Source organism: Tenrec ecaudatus, chromosome 13, assembly GCF_050624435.1.
Source record: "Tenrec ecaudatus isolate mTenEca1 chromosome 13, mTenEca1.hap1, whole genome shotgun sequence".
NCBI classification, from domain to species: domain Eukaryota; kingdom Metazoa; phylum Chordata; class Mammalia; order Afrosoricida; family Tenrecidae; genus Tenrec; species Tenrec ecaudatus.
The window spans coordinates 56739915-56754163 of NC_134542.1; the positions used below are offsets into that span (position 1 = coordinate 56739915).

Here is a 14249-nt window from a genome sequence, read left to right on the forward strand (position 1 = left end):
TGGATCCCAGCTACTACGCTCCAGGGCTCTCACAGTTTCCAGGTAACTCCACATTGCAACAGTAACCTTCTGGGGCACAAAACCCGGTTGCTGGTAATCTTTCCCCAGGGAGTGCTAGATCCAGGAGAGACAAGGCTGCAGAGGCAATGTCTTGGGGCATCAGTGCCCTGTTCAAAGTATTCAGACTCATGGCAGCCGTACAAGGGTCTGAGCACAACTGTGGTCCACTGCGTTTTCTTCTAAGGCCCCCTGGGTGCCCTCAGCCTCCCATTCTATGAATAGCATCCAAGTTGGCTAACTGAAGAACCTGGGGATGTCTTGAGGCAGGTAGGACCCTAACACTTTCAAGGTCAAGGCAACACCCTGTGGGATTCAATGGATCAGATCTGTACAGACCAGGAACGAGGACTGGTGGTCTGTGGAACAAGCAATGGGTTGCTGTGAACAAGGAGGCGCAACCCCACCTGGGAGAGAAAGGTGAGGTAAAGTGTCAGTAAGCCTGCTCTGGAGGAAGAGCTTTGGAAACCCTAAGTGGGCAGTTTGTTCTCCAGTGTCCTACAGGTGACCACGAATGGGCTCTATAGTCGTGGGATTTTTTTTAAATGCTACTTTAACACTAGTGGGTTGGTTTAAAAAAAATAATAAACCAGGGGCTTCCTCTGAAGTCTGTTGGAAGATGAGTTCCCAGTCATCTCAGGGACAGAACAGTCAGTTCCAAGGGGCAGGTGAGCAAAGTTGGAGAGCTAGATCTCTGTTCTCCTGGATGGAACCGTGGAAAGGGGGTGGTGGGGGGTAGGGTGGTGGTGATGGTGGTGGTGGTGTTTGCCTTTGCAAGGAGTCCTAGTGGTCAGGCATTGGTCTACTACTTCAAGGCCCTTAGTTCGAGGCCACTAGCTACTGGTGGGAGAAAGACAAAGCTCTCTACTACCAGAGTTTCAGTCTCCCAACCACCTGGGGTGGTTCAGCCCTGCTCTGTTGGGCCACCGAGAGCCTGGAACAAGGCAGCGGCAATGAGTTCGGTTCACTCCGGTAGCGTTGGCATCGTAAGTTTTGTTTGTTTGCTTTTAATAGAAATGAACTATCTTGAGATCTACTCCAGCTCCGTGAGATAAGAGGTCTAGCAAGTTCAAGTGGAACGTGTTAGAAGGGCCGGCTCACACAACCACGAGTAGGGTAAGCAATTCGTTAAAGGGTGAACTGCAGGCCCCAGGCGGTGGGCGCGGATTTTCCCTCCCCAGGCGAGGCGGGGGTCCCCCCTGCAGGGAGCGGCCAGGCCTCGCGGGCGCGCCGGAGAGGGAGCGCGGCTCGGTCTGCGCGGCCCCGCTGCCCGCCCCGCCCCGCCCCGCGACCGGCCCGGGCCCGCGCGCCGTTGCCGTGGCAGCGCGGGACGCAGCAGACACCCGGACCGCCGCGGCCTCCACCTCCACGGCCTGCTGCCAGCGCCTCCCCGGGACCCCTGGCTCGGGCCCAGCTCGCGGCTCCAGCATGCCCCGGGGACGGCGCGGCAGCCGGGTGAGAGCCCTGGAGGGCGGCCCGGAGGAAGAGGCGCCCCCGGGGGCGGCCGCGGTGCCCTCGGCGCTCCTACCGGCCCCGCAGCAGCCCGAGGCGGCCGCCGAGCAGGTCGTGCTCCGGGGCATCTTCGAGATCGGGAGGGGCAGCTGCGACGTGGTGCTGAGCGAGAGGGCCTTGAGGTGGCGACCCATCCAGCCCGAGCGCCCGGGGGGTGAGTGCCGGGGTCCCAGCTTCTTCCTCCTGCTTGCCCGTCTCCCCCGCCCCCCAACTACCCCGGTAGCGCGACCTCGAGCTCCGTGTGCTCCCCAGGCTCCTCCTCCGCGTTCCGAAGCCACCCTTCCTGCCTCCCCACGGGGAAAACAGGGCCACCCCGGGAGATCCCCCTGCCACCTGGCCCTCCTGCTGGTCTTTCTTGCTCCGCATTGGTTCTCCGGATAAAGGTGACGTACAGCTCTGCTCCTCCTCGGAAAAGACAAGGCCTGAGCCCCCAAGGGGTGGTGTTCCCCAAAGGCGGCCAGGTCACCTGCCCTGCCCCTCCACGGAGAAAGTTTCAATCCATCAGCTTTTGCCATTTTGATGAAAGTATGGAGTCTTTTAGCGAATACACGTACGCGTGGCTTCTGCATCGGACTCTCCCAGCTGACTTCCGAGGGCTTTCATCCCAGTGTGATGGAAGCCCTAAGGGCCCTGCAGCCGGCCCTGGCATGCCTTGCCTTTGGCTGGCATTCAGGCTTCTTCAGGTTCTGTTTAGAAACTTTTATTTATGACACTGCTTCTCCAGTGTTGTGATGGTCACACTCGATGCACATAGCATTCGTGCTGTTTTACTGGCACAGGCCTTTTCGTAGTTTGACATTTTAGTTCTTCAGAAAATCTTATAAGGCCGCTGTTTACAATAAAGGTATTTGGAGTCTTAGTCTAGGGATGATTTAGGGCAACACCTTCAAGTGTGATACTCAATCTCTTCCTACTAAATAAAAATTATAACATTAATAAAGAAATTCAAAAATCGCCTACGCCTTGTGGAAAATAAGACATGTGCAGGGGATGTTGCAGAGCAGAGAAAAATCACTATTTTAAAACCCCTTGTGCAAAAACCGCACCTACCGGATACACTGACCCGTCATGGATTCAGGCCTGGGCCTGGTGAATGATGTCTGTACTCATATTCCAGCCACAGCTCTGATTTAAAGGTACCTCTGGCCTGAGTTAGATTGTTTTTAGGTGTTTTGGAAAACCTAGAGCATTGTCTTACACTTTTGGAGTCAAGAGGTTGGGGATACCTATGAATTATTCACATTCGTTTTAAATCAGTTTGGATTTTCCAAATGTCAAGGTTTATGACGAGAATCTAGATTAGCCCAAAACAGCCAGCTTGCTTTATACTGAAGCTGAGGTACGATCATAGAATTAAGTGAGGTCTTGTGTTCTGTGAGAAGTCTGACAAGGCCAAGCTTCCATGTCGGTGCAGAAGACAGCAAAATGTGAAAGAGCAAGGAAATGCGGTTTTATCTTGATGGAGGATGACTGAGGAAAATAGTCTCACGCTTATTGCCATGTTGTTGTTAGCCCCCATCCCGTCCGTTCTAACCCATAGCAACCCTGCGCAACAGAACGAAACACTGCCTGCTCCTGCGCCAGCCCCACCGTTATTCCTGTGCCTGCCTGACTCCAGTGTTGTCAATCCATCTCGTCCGGGGTCGCCTTCTCTTTTGCTGCCTCTCCGTTTTACCAAGCAAGCCTCTCATTGCCATGGAAATTTAAAAGATAGCATGTCCATTTCATAACACCTTATGACACTGTTGGGTTTTTGCCCCTCTGTGTAGACTGACCTCTTATCTTTGAAATTAACCTTCTCTGCCCTGGAGTTGGTGGTGACTCCTGGTGGCCCTGGAGGAAGGAGGGGGGCTTCTCTATAGAGTTTCCATGGCTGTAAGTCTTGGCGCAAAGCAGGTTGCTGCTTTCTCTGGAAAACAGCATGTGGTTTCAAACCTCTGGCCTTTCCTGTAGAGCCAAACTCGTAACCACCGGGTCTCCAGACTAAGAACCTAGCACATCTATAAGCACTTTCATTTACAGAAAAGCCAAAACCGCGAGTGTTTGTCCTTCATGTAAAATTGTTTAAGAGTGGGGTAAACCCAAAGTCAAACTCACTGCTGACTCATAGCGACCCTGTAGGACAAGTAGAACTGCCCCTGTGGGTTCCTGGGACTGTAGCTCTCTATGGGAGTAGAAAGCCCGGTCTTTCTCCCATGGAGTGGCTGGTGGTGGCAAACCACTGACCTTGCAGTTAGCAGCCACATGCGTATCCACTGTGTCACGCAGCAAAAGCCCGGCCTGATAGTCCAAAGTTGGCGGCTTGAACACAGCCAAGAGCTGCTTCCAGGAAAGACCAGAGGACCCGTTTCCATAAGATCACAGCCAAAAAGGTCATATGGGTCAGTCTTACGCTGTCACACTCAGTCGCCGTGGAAATGCACCCAGCATTAAATGTCAAAAGTGCTTCTTCCTCGGCGAGCGTGACCTTTGATCGCCGTGCGTGCACTAGCACCGGGCGGGCAGTGGTGGAGACGCTGACGCAGTCGGTGACCGCGTAGCGAGCACGTGCGGTGGGAAAGTATGGCTGGGGAGACCATGCGCCTCACCAGAGCGCAGGCAACTCGGCAGCCCCAGACAACTTGAATATGGGCCGTCCCTGGGCATTATTTAATCATTTGTCTGAGATACTTTACAGACTGTCCAGCTTCCAAACCTCACAGTGCCTTCATCATTCTCACGGATGCCATAAAACACCCCGGGATCTTTTCTCTAACTTTCCATCTTGAGTAATGAGCCAAGGCACTAATGTCGTTACGAGGTCTATCACTGCCAACATTGCACCTAATCGATGGTCTCGTTCACAGGGAGCATTCGTGTAGCCGCAGCCTCCAGCTTTATTGGGTCCAAGGGTGACTCAGAGGAATGACTGTGTTACTCCTCCTCCCCCGGGAGGAAGGAGAGCCTGGAAGGACAACCAGGTGGCACAACAGCGTCAGCATTTCCTTTTTGACGGAAACACGCGTACCATACAGCATATTGGATTTTATCAGTCAACGGCCTTACCTTAATACATAAGCTCTGATATGTAGGTACCGACTTAGTGCTAAGACATTTTTCCAGATGCTATGAACATGCAAGTGATGGCCTGGCCTCTGCCCTTGGGGTGGTTTTTAACTTGCAGAAAACACATACGAGCACAATTTCCATCTATGACGTAAGAATGCCACCGGGTCACGAGGCATTTTCTCTGTTGTCACATTGGGAATATGTAACCACTAGACTGTCCAGCTTCTGGAATAAGGGTCCCTGTAGGGATTGACCAATAAATCGTATGCGTTCTCTGTGCTCCCCGAGGGAGCTTCAGAAAGTTCATTGATAAATGGAACTTTGGGGAAATGGATAATGGAATTTTTCCATTAACCTTCTGAAGTTCTTCCAACGGTGGTTTTTTAAAACAGAAGTTTCACCCAACAGTATTTACTCTAACAATGTAAGAATCACTCTGCTATGTAATTAAATACTATGACTTATGGGATTAATTTAATAACTTACTAAGGGGAAAGAAATGATTCACAGTGCAGATTGCATGAAGTATAAGAAGCATTCATAAATTCTCTCTCAAAGAAAAGAAAACAACAACCAAACTCACTGCCATTGAGGAGACCCCAACTCATAGTGACCATAAAAGACAGGACAGAACTACCCCTGTGAGTTTCTGAGACTAGAACTCTTAACAGGAATAGAAAGCCCCCTTTTACTTCCTCAGAGTAGTTGCTGGTTTTGAACTTAGGCTTTGAAGTTAGCAGTTCAGTACATAACCACGATGCCAACTCCAGCCTAAAAGGATATCTTAGAAATGTCTGTAATCTGCTTCTCTCTGTGGGGTAGGGAAGGTCTCAGGAGTCGGAATCGAGAGATCCGGGGATCTATTTCTACAACTAAGTAGGTGTGTAACTGGCTTTAGGCAAGTCATTTAACCCCATTGATTCACCTGTAAAATGAGGGAGTCATATTTCATTATCTCTAAGTACCATAAACTCTGACCATCTGTGCTGTTGCCTTCAAAAGGAAACACCTCTATCTATAGAGTTTAAGTGCTGGGCTATTTTGTCAAATTACATAAATCTAATAAGGGTGAATGACCAGTGGGCTCAACCTTCTGGTGTGTGTGGATGGCTGTTGTGTTTCATAGCAGGAGCTTCGTAGCACCAATGAATTCCAAATTAGAAGCAGGACAGGGGAATTCTGGGCTTTGCAAAGCCCCTTGTGAGAGATGGACAGTATCTTCTGCATAGGTTCTGTTTGGGGAATGGAACAAACCGTTTTCTGGGAAGGATAATTAATTGGTGAAGTCTAGTCTTAATCTGAATTTTCGTGATGGACAAAATGAACACCTCATTCTTTCTTCTTACTCTGCTTCATTTCTTGTAGTCATATTTCTGAACTAAAGTTTCATTATGTGTTTGGTGAGCATTAGAATATTTAAATACTTTTTAAAAATAAGAGAGGCTTAAAAACCCTAAGTATTATTTAAACTCTCAAGTTTCACTGGCGTCCTTCCTCAGGTTACACCATTCAGAGTATGCTTTTGTTTGTTTGTTTGTTGTTGTATACTCACTGCAACTCTGAGCTCAGTTGAATTATAGTAGTTATTAGAAAACTGAAAAAAAACAGACTTCAAAATAAGGTCATGAAAGCTTTTCAAGGGCCTCTTGCTTTCATAAGGGAGTTAAAATGGTTTTCTTGTGCTTTAAGTTTCTGTCAGTCTGCGTGTTTGCTTGAGGCTAGGCAACGCGAAAGATAATGTGGAAAAATGTAAAACTGGGAGGGGAAAAACATAATCAATTTTAAAACAACCAGAGTTAGTGATTATGTGGGACTTAGCCAAGCAGCGTACACTCTAAGTCCTAATCTGCCTAAGCTGTTTGAGAACAGATGTACGTGAAACAGATACCCGTCTTCTGCGGTGTACATCCAGAGTGAGACATCTGTCGGTGGACGGTGTGGGCAGAAATAATGGAAGCAGGGGTTAAACCCCAAAATGACCTATTACTCATGTGAATGATTGAAGGACTAATTACTAGATAAAATGTGATGCTTTGATTCCTGAGGCTGAATTTGAAGAGAGCGCCTCTTGGAGAAATTGATAGTAGCAGCCTCCTAAGCTGTTAAATTTTCAGGAAGTTTGAAAAGATGAGTGTGAAGCATCCAGTTTCATTTTATGCCCAGTCAAGAAGATGTTTAAATGCTCAGAAGGGCCGGTTAGCCTCTTGTGTCGGAGCCACAATATCCAGGATGGCACAGCCCGGGCAGTGATTCCTTCTGTGGTGCCCAGGGGAGCCTGCGATGTGGAATTAGCGTGGCAGCACCAAGCCGCAGCCACAGGCCTGTGCTCCGAGGTTCTCCGTGTTTGTTATTAAGGCAAGCCGGCCCTCAGAAGAGCACGTGTGGCCGAGTCCTCCAGAGAAGGACTGCCCCATCAAACCTGCTTCGATGACGCAAAAGTCTGTATGTGAGCGACTCGCATGGGGTCTGCGTGAACCGCAAGCAGCCATGGAGCCTCTGACACATGACCAGTGTGACTGAGAAGCTGGATTTAAACTCTTACTTCCGTTTAGTTAATAGAGAGTCACATATGATTTACGGGGACCACGTTGGGTAGTGTGGCTTTACTGTGTGGAGTGGAAGGCATTTATTTTTCTCTGCACACCCAGAATAAGCGGGTTCAAAAACAAACATAATGTAGCGCCTGTGTAGCGCAAATAAGCCGAACAGACGACTTAAAAAGCAACCAAGTTCTGAGGTGCCAAAGCCTTGTCACATATTTTGTCTCTACGAAGAAAAAGAAAAACTTTCATTTGTTATTGGGAGTGAATTGGCTGATATGAAAGTTGAAGTCACTGTCTTTTTCCTTGTGGTCCTTATAACTTCTTGTTTGAACTGAAAATTGGACAACCTTCGTGTGTTTTTCATAGGGGAAGGGGTGTCTGCCCTGCCTAACCAGTGTACTACACGGGTTTTTGTGGTGAATTGCTGTCCAGGGAATTCTGACTCCTGGTGACCTCATCTGAGCACAGCAGAACTGCCCACAGGGTTCCTCAGGCTCTGGCGGTGTAGCGCTTGTACACTGGACTGCCACCTGCATGGCCGGCAATTCAAACCCATCAGTAATTCTGCAGGGCTTTCTACTCCTGTTCTACTCCTGTTCGCACGTACAGTCTCGGAACCCACCGGGACCACTGCAAGTCAGCATTGCCTTGATGGCAATGAGCTTGGAATCTGTCCTGAAGCAGATTGCCAGTCCTCTCTTCTGAGATTCTCTAGGGGAGGGACAGGGTGAGTGTGGTTGAACTATAAACCTTTCAAAAGTGGTCAAGATTTAACTGTTTGGGCCACCAGGCTTTTTAGTACTCTCCGACTCCACGGAAGTCTGCGTGCTCTGAAATGCTTACATGCTCTTCTTAAACATTCTACCACCCTGCGTGTGCTGTCACTGGAAGGCCAGCCCGGATGAAACCATTTCCCACGGAGTCCATTCTGACTTAGGGCGACCCTTCAGCGTAGAACCGTGCTCCGTTGGCCTTTCAACGCTGTGGCTCCCCTGGAAGTACAGCCCCAGGCTTTTCTTTGAGGTGCCTCTGGGAGGGTTCCAGTCACCAGCCATCTGTCCCACCCAGGACTCTCGTTCGAAGGCAGGTAAAACTGATCTGTCTGTCACAATCCCTTTCCCTCTGACCCCCGGCCTTGCCTTGTGGAGACGTTGGGGTTGGAGCTGGCATAGAAATCTCTTCCTTAGAGCAGAGAACAGACTTTTATTGAAGCCAAGGCGCATGCAGTTGGGGATACAGATGAGGCTGCCCCAAGCAGGAGGACCTGAAGTTGGCTGCAGAAGTTTCAACATAATGAAACTGGAGAGTCCCAGGGCCGTAGGAAGGGAAGTAGAAAGAACAGACTGGTTGGGTATGCAGGGCTGAGCCTTTTGTGTCCTCTGTTGTGGGAGAATGTGGAACATCCCTGTGATATGTATGTGTGTGGTGACACTTTATCCAGTCACTTAAGGTCACAGTGGATAATTTCTATGGAACTTGTTTAAGAAGCCCTGGTAGCACTGTTGGATCACCATGGGATTGTGACCACAAGGTCAGTAGTTCCAACTCACCAGCTGCTCAAGGGCAAAGATTTATAGCTTCCCGATGAGTTCTAAGGAAGAAGCATGATGGCAGTGCGCTCTGCAGTTTGTCCAGTGGGATGAAGTACATTTTTCATAATGTATTCATTGTCTCTGCAACTACCTTTTGATTCCATTCCTAGTACTCCAGTTATGCGGCCCCCTTGATTTCTTTATTTTTGATTTAGAGTAAATATTGACCTTTTGTTTCCAAATATATGATTATTTCTTTATCTTATTAAAAAAATTAAACAGTTTATTGACATGTGATTCATACTCCATGCAACTGAGTGGTTTAAGTAGATTAAAGAGTAATATAACCATCACCACAATTTTAGGATATTTTCTTCATTCACATACTCAGTATTAGTAGCTCTCTATTTCTCCCCCAGTTCCCCTGCTGTAGCCTAAGAAGCTATTAATCTAGTTGTTGTTTCATATAAAGAAAATCATAAAAAAGAATTCCCCAAACAAAAACGCCCAATAGCAATCACAAAACAAACCCACAGTCCAAAAGGAAGCAGAAAATAACAAAAACTAGAACAAGCTTAAAATGAGTCAAGAAGATAAACATATGATTAAGTGTTAAATTCATACAGATGACTTTTTATTAGAGCACCGTACTTATGAGTAATAGTCATTATTTTGCATGCCACTCTCCTTTTTAGGTTCAAGGTTTTATTTTATTTTTATGTTTAGCAAAAATAATCCAAGTTTATTTATTTTCGAAACTTTTTATTATGAATTAGGTATTAGTTTACAGAGCAGATCATAGTTTTGCATTAAAAAATTCATACACACTTGGTTCAACCCAATTATTAAAATCCTCTGTAGGATCACGTTTTAAATAACATCTCAGGTGATAATTTCTGGAGAGTCCGCTGGTCTAAACTAGCTCAGTAAATCTGGCCTGTAAGGGAATCTAGTTCTGCTCCACAATTTTATCCACTTTTTCTGGCCTTGATTAGAATGCTTGCAAGTCGTAGCTCGACACCATCTCTTTTTTCCGGTCTCAGGGTAGATACGGCTATGGCCCTTTCTAGCTATTAGCCCTGTGGACTAGTTTCTTCTCTGAGACTCTGGTTTCCAGAAATATCATTATTGAAAGAATCGGGCAGATAGTAAATACTATAGTTATATGGTTTCAGAACCAGGACATTCATTCTGAACATTTCTGCTTGTCATTTCACCTGCCCTATTACATAACTAGGTCGTTAGGTTACATTTCAGACACTGATAATTTACAGACCTCATCATTGTCCTAAACACAAGCCTAAGACCTTTTCTATGATTCTATTCTTTTCCAAGTTTTAAAAGGCACCTTGCCAATGGTGGAGGTTGTATACAGTGAGCATGTGAGTTCTGGTCTTGTGTGTGTGTGTGTGTGTGTGTGTGTTCAAATTGTTTTTTTATGGCTGAGAAACATTTGCGTCATTGGCATAATGCTATGGATTTATGGTAAGCCTACTGGTACATTTAAACGCATGCACCAGCTGGCATCAGAGAATTCCTATGGACATTCCAAGATTTTCATCAGAAACAGTGTTCCAGAAACTACCACTGCTGCTATGCAACAGTGCCTGGTGTTTGACTGAAAACAGTGAACATTTACTAGTCCTTTTACTCTGCCAGGTAGACTGTGACTAAGTATCTTATCTTGTTTAATCTCCCCAAGAAGGCTAAGAAGTTGGTAGGATTTGGATTCCTGGGGTCCAGAGGTGTTGAATAACTTGCCAAGGTCACACGAGGAGAGTTGAGCTGCTGTTGGAATTCAGAGGCAGGCAGTCCAGAGCCTGCTGCATGTATTACGCCGTGCTGCTGTCTCATTCACGCAAGGCAGATTGTCGCCTAATGCGTTCAGGAGCCTGGCTGAGTTAACGCCAGCAGCACATCGTGGCCTACACAACAAACACCATCTTTGAAATATCATCATCTGACTTCTCAGAGGCCTTTACGACACAGCTCCATGATGGGGATTAGGAAAATGGAAGCAACAAGTTAGACTTCTAAATATTTACTAATGTTTTTAAAGAGTCTAATATTTTATTATGAAGTCTTAAAAAAACCTCCAAAACCCAAACCTGCCACCTTCTGACTCTTGGCAGCCCGACAGGATTGGATAGAACTGCCCCTGTCAGTTTCCAAGACAGTAACTCTTTATCGGAGTAGAAAGCCTTTTCTTTCTCCAGTGAAGTGGTTTGTGGATTCAAACTACTGATCTTGTGGTTAGCACCCTAACACATAATCCACCACATCACCAGAACTTTTTATAAAGACCCCTAGATGTACTTAAATACGGAAAGAGTATATAGTAAATCTCGCAGGTCTGCGGGGAATTCAGAAAGTCTGTGGAAAAAGTGGAATTAAAAGAGATTGGGAAGTCACATGCTCCATCACTGCTACCCTACACCCTGTTCCTCTAGTTCTTGAATGCTCCACCACCCCCTCCCCACTGTCATGATGCCAATTCTGCCTTGCAGGTCTGGCTGGACCAGAAGATGTACATTGGTGAAGATGGTGGCTGGAGGCGCAGGGATTCCGGGACGGGTGGCTCCTTCAGGAGCAGTGATGGGAGTGGCGATGCCTAGAGGGTGGAGGGAGTGTGGGGTGGAGTAGGGGAGCTGATTGCAGGAGTCTGTGTATGGCCTCCTCCCTGGGGGATGAACAGTGGAGAGGAGGGCGGGAGGAGACATCGACGGTGTGGCGTGTGACAGAATAGGGATGGTTTGTGAATTGTGAAGGGTTCATGAGTTTGGGGGAAGTGGGGAGGAATGGGGAGGGGGAGCAGCCGATGTTGGGGGCTCAAGTGGAGGGCGGGTGTTTGGGGTGATGATGGCAGCAGGTGTGCGTGTGTGCTTGGCATGGTGGATGTGTGTGTGGATTGTGGTGGGAGTTGTGCGAGCCCCCAGTAAAATGATTTTAAAAAGGAAAAAGGGGGGGGGGAAAGAGATTGGAATTTTCCATGTACTTTTTGAAGTACCCTTGCATGTATAATGTTATACAATATCATGATCTCAATTGTAAAATTCTTTGTATCCTTCAATTTCCAGTCAACATTCAGATTGCCTTCTCTGGTCTTTATTTTTAGCTGGCTTCTTTCCGGGGTACTCTCTTGCTATTTCAAGCAACATTAAATAGGTCCATACCACTGCTGATTGCTATCTTTAAAATCTTCCAACCCGCAGATACTTTCTTTCCCCCCCCCCCCACTTGGAATTTAATCTTTGAGCAAACTTGATCCCCTGGTCTGTAGTGTTACACAGAGAGAGGGGAGGCTTGTTGGGAGCGAATGCCCTCAAAGGACACAATGGGCAGCTTGCAGACAGGTTAGGAGAATCCTTTAGACCAGCAGTTCGCCACCTGTGGGTCGCGACCCCATTTGGGGTTGAACGACCCTTTCACAGGGGTCGCCCATCTCATAACAATACCAAAATGACAGTGATGAAGTAGCAAGGAAAATAATTGTATGGTTGGGGGTCACCACCACATGACGAACTTTACGAAAGGGTGGCGGCATCAGGAAGGTGGAGAAGCACTGCTTTAGCCGGTGATGTACTGGGCTGCTATCCAGAAAGTTGGTGGTTCCGGTCCATAATCTACTCCACGGGAGAAAAGTGTGACCGACTGCTTCTGTAAAGATTTACTGCCTTGGAGACCCGACGGGGCTGTTGTGCTCGGTCCTGTCAGAGGGTTGCTAAGAGTCAGAATGGGCTCAAAGTCAGTGGCGCGTGGTTGGGCTCAGTCTCAGAACTGAAAAGGGGGTGAAGTGGGCAGGGCAGGGAGAGTCTCTGACCTGTAAGACCTTGCTGTGCTTGTTTTATGGTGAGAACTTTGAAGAAAAGATTCTCCGTTCGGAGTCCCACCTTGAGTCTAACAACCAGTCCTCAGCTGTGCTTAGTCACGGGCTGGGAGCAGCCTGGGGACAAGTGTAACCACAGCATCAAAGTGTTGGGTCTTGAGGGTACCGGCAACTAGTGAGCTAAGTGCACGTGTCCTCGAAAGGAAAGTTATTTCTCAAAGGAACACCCAAACAGACGCAGTGATCATGGACGGCTATTCTTGTGTCGATGGCGATGACTTCATGGGTATCCAATACATTTCCATTGACGGCAGCAGCTCACATGGGCTCTCGAATTCTCCCGTGTCTGGCATTTATGCCAGTGGGGTCTCTTCAGACTGATTGCTGGGTTCTTTTGAGCTTCTCTCAGTTGTCTCTTAAAGCTTCCTTGCTTTCTGGGATGGCAAGATATATGAGGCTTATTTTGATTATCCCAAGACCCAGAGTCCGGCTGTTCATCAGGAAGGCTCGGTGGCCTGGATTTGGTGGTGGGATTTTGTTGCTGTTGGTAGGTGCCATGGGCTGATTCTGACCCACAGCGACGCTATGTACAGCAGCTCCGACACTACCACTCCTGTGCCCTCCTCACAGTCCTTGCCGTGTCTGAACCCATCGTGGCAACCACTGAGCCAGTCCATCTTGTTGAAAGCTGTCCTCTTTGTTGCTGCCCCTCCAAATAATGGTCTTTAGCGACTACTGCCTACTCCCGTAGAGAATTACAGTCACCGAAACTCACAGGGGCAGTTCTGACCTATCCTAAAGGGTTGCTGTGAGTTAGCATTGACTCGATGGCAGTGAGTCTATTTTTGTTTTTTGTGTTTGAGTATCAAGCATATTCATTGCTAATACTTCTCTTATGCTTCTGGTTTCTTAAGATATTTTAGTGAGCAGAACTAAGAAATATTAATTTTTTTCTAAAGATAAAATACATCATGGGATTGTACTGATATCTAAAATCAAATTCAAGCCTAAGGATGTTCACTTTATCTCCTTTCTCCTAATTCTAAAATGCTATTCCAAATAGCAGTGAAAACATCATTACTTATTTGCTTTATCCTCTTATGCATAGATAACCTACGGTAATAACAGCAATGCTGTCATTAACAACAACATTACGAGAAAATATTTAAGGCTGTTTTGTTGCTGTTATTATTCCTTAGGATGTGCGAACAAATTACTTTGTTTTAAACACACTTGGAGTCATTCTTATATTGAGACTTTATCCATCCCACTTGATTCACAACCAGGGCTATTTATTATTATTACTTTTTAGACATTGCTTTAAAAATATCTAGATTTTAAAATATTGTAAAATGTGAGGTTAAGTCAAATGGAGTTGCTATTGGGGTTAAGCAGATACATGCCTGGGTTTATTCCAAACAAAACATGTTTAAAGATACCTCTGTGATCAGTGGAAGGCTACAGGCGAATTTTCTCAGTAACACATTTGACCCAATTGCCTTAGGATGCCTTCAAAAAAGTCCAATTAAAATGGCGGCTTTCAAGGAGATTTGACGAGTCAGTTGAACTCAAGGCAGAGAAGTCAGATCAACAGGTTATTGTAATAGCAAGCAAACAAATAAACAAACAAACAACTATGTTATAAATATTCTAAAGAAATAATCTAAAGGGGGTACTCTTGATAGATTTTCTGGAAGGATATAGGATGATGAGAGGAGTTGACTATGAAGA

The 14249-nt window shown here is 46.8% G+C and overlaps 1 protein-coding gene across 1 annotated transcript in view; it reads left to right on the plus strand.

Moving 5' to 3' along the window:
• Positions 1-1485: 1485 nt before the first annotated feature.
• CERKL (CERK like autophagy regulator) overlaps positions 1486-14249 on the plus strand; it is a 135295-nt gene continuing 122531 nt past the window's right edge. Inside the window, exon 1 of the mRNA XM_075529078.1 lies at positions 1486-1723. Coding sequence (XP_075385193.1) covers positions 1486-1723 — 238 coding nt within the window. The remainder of the gene's footprint in view (positions 1724-14249) is intronic.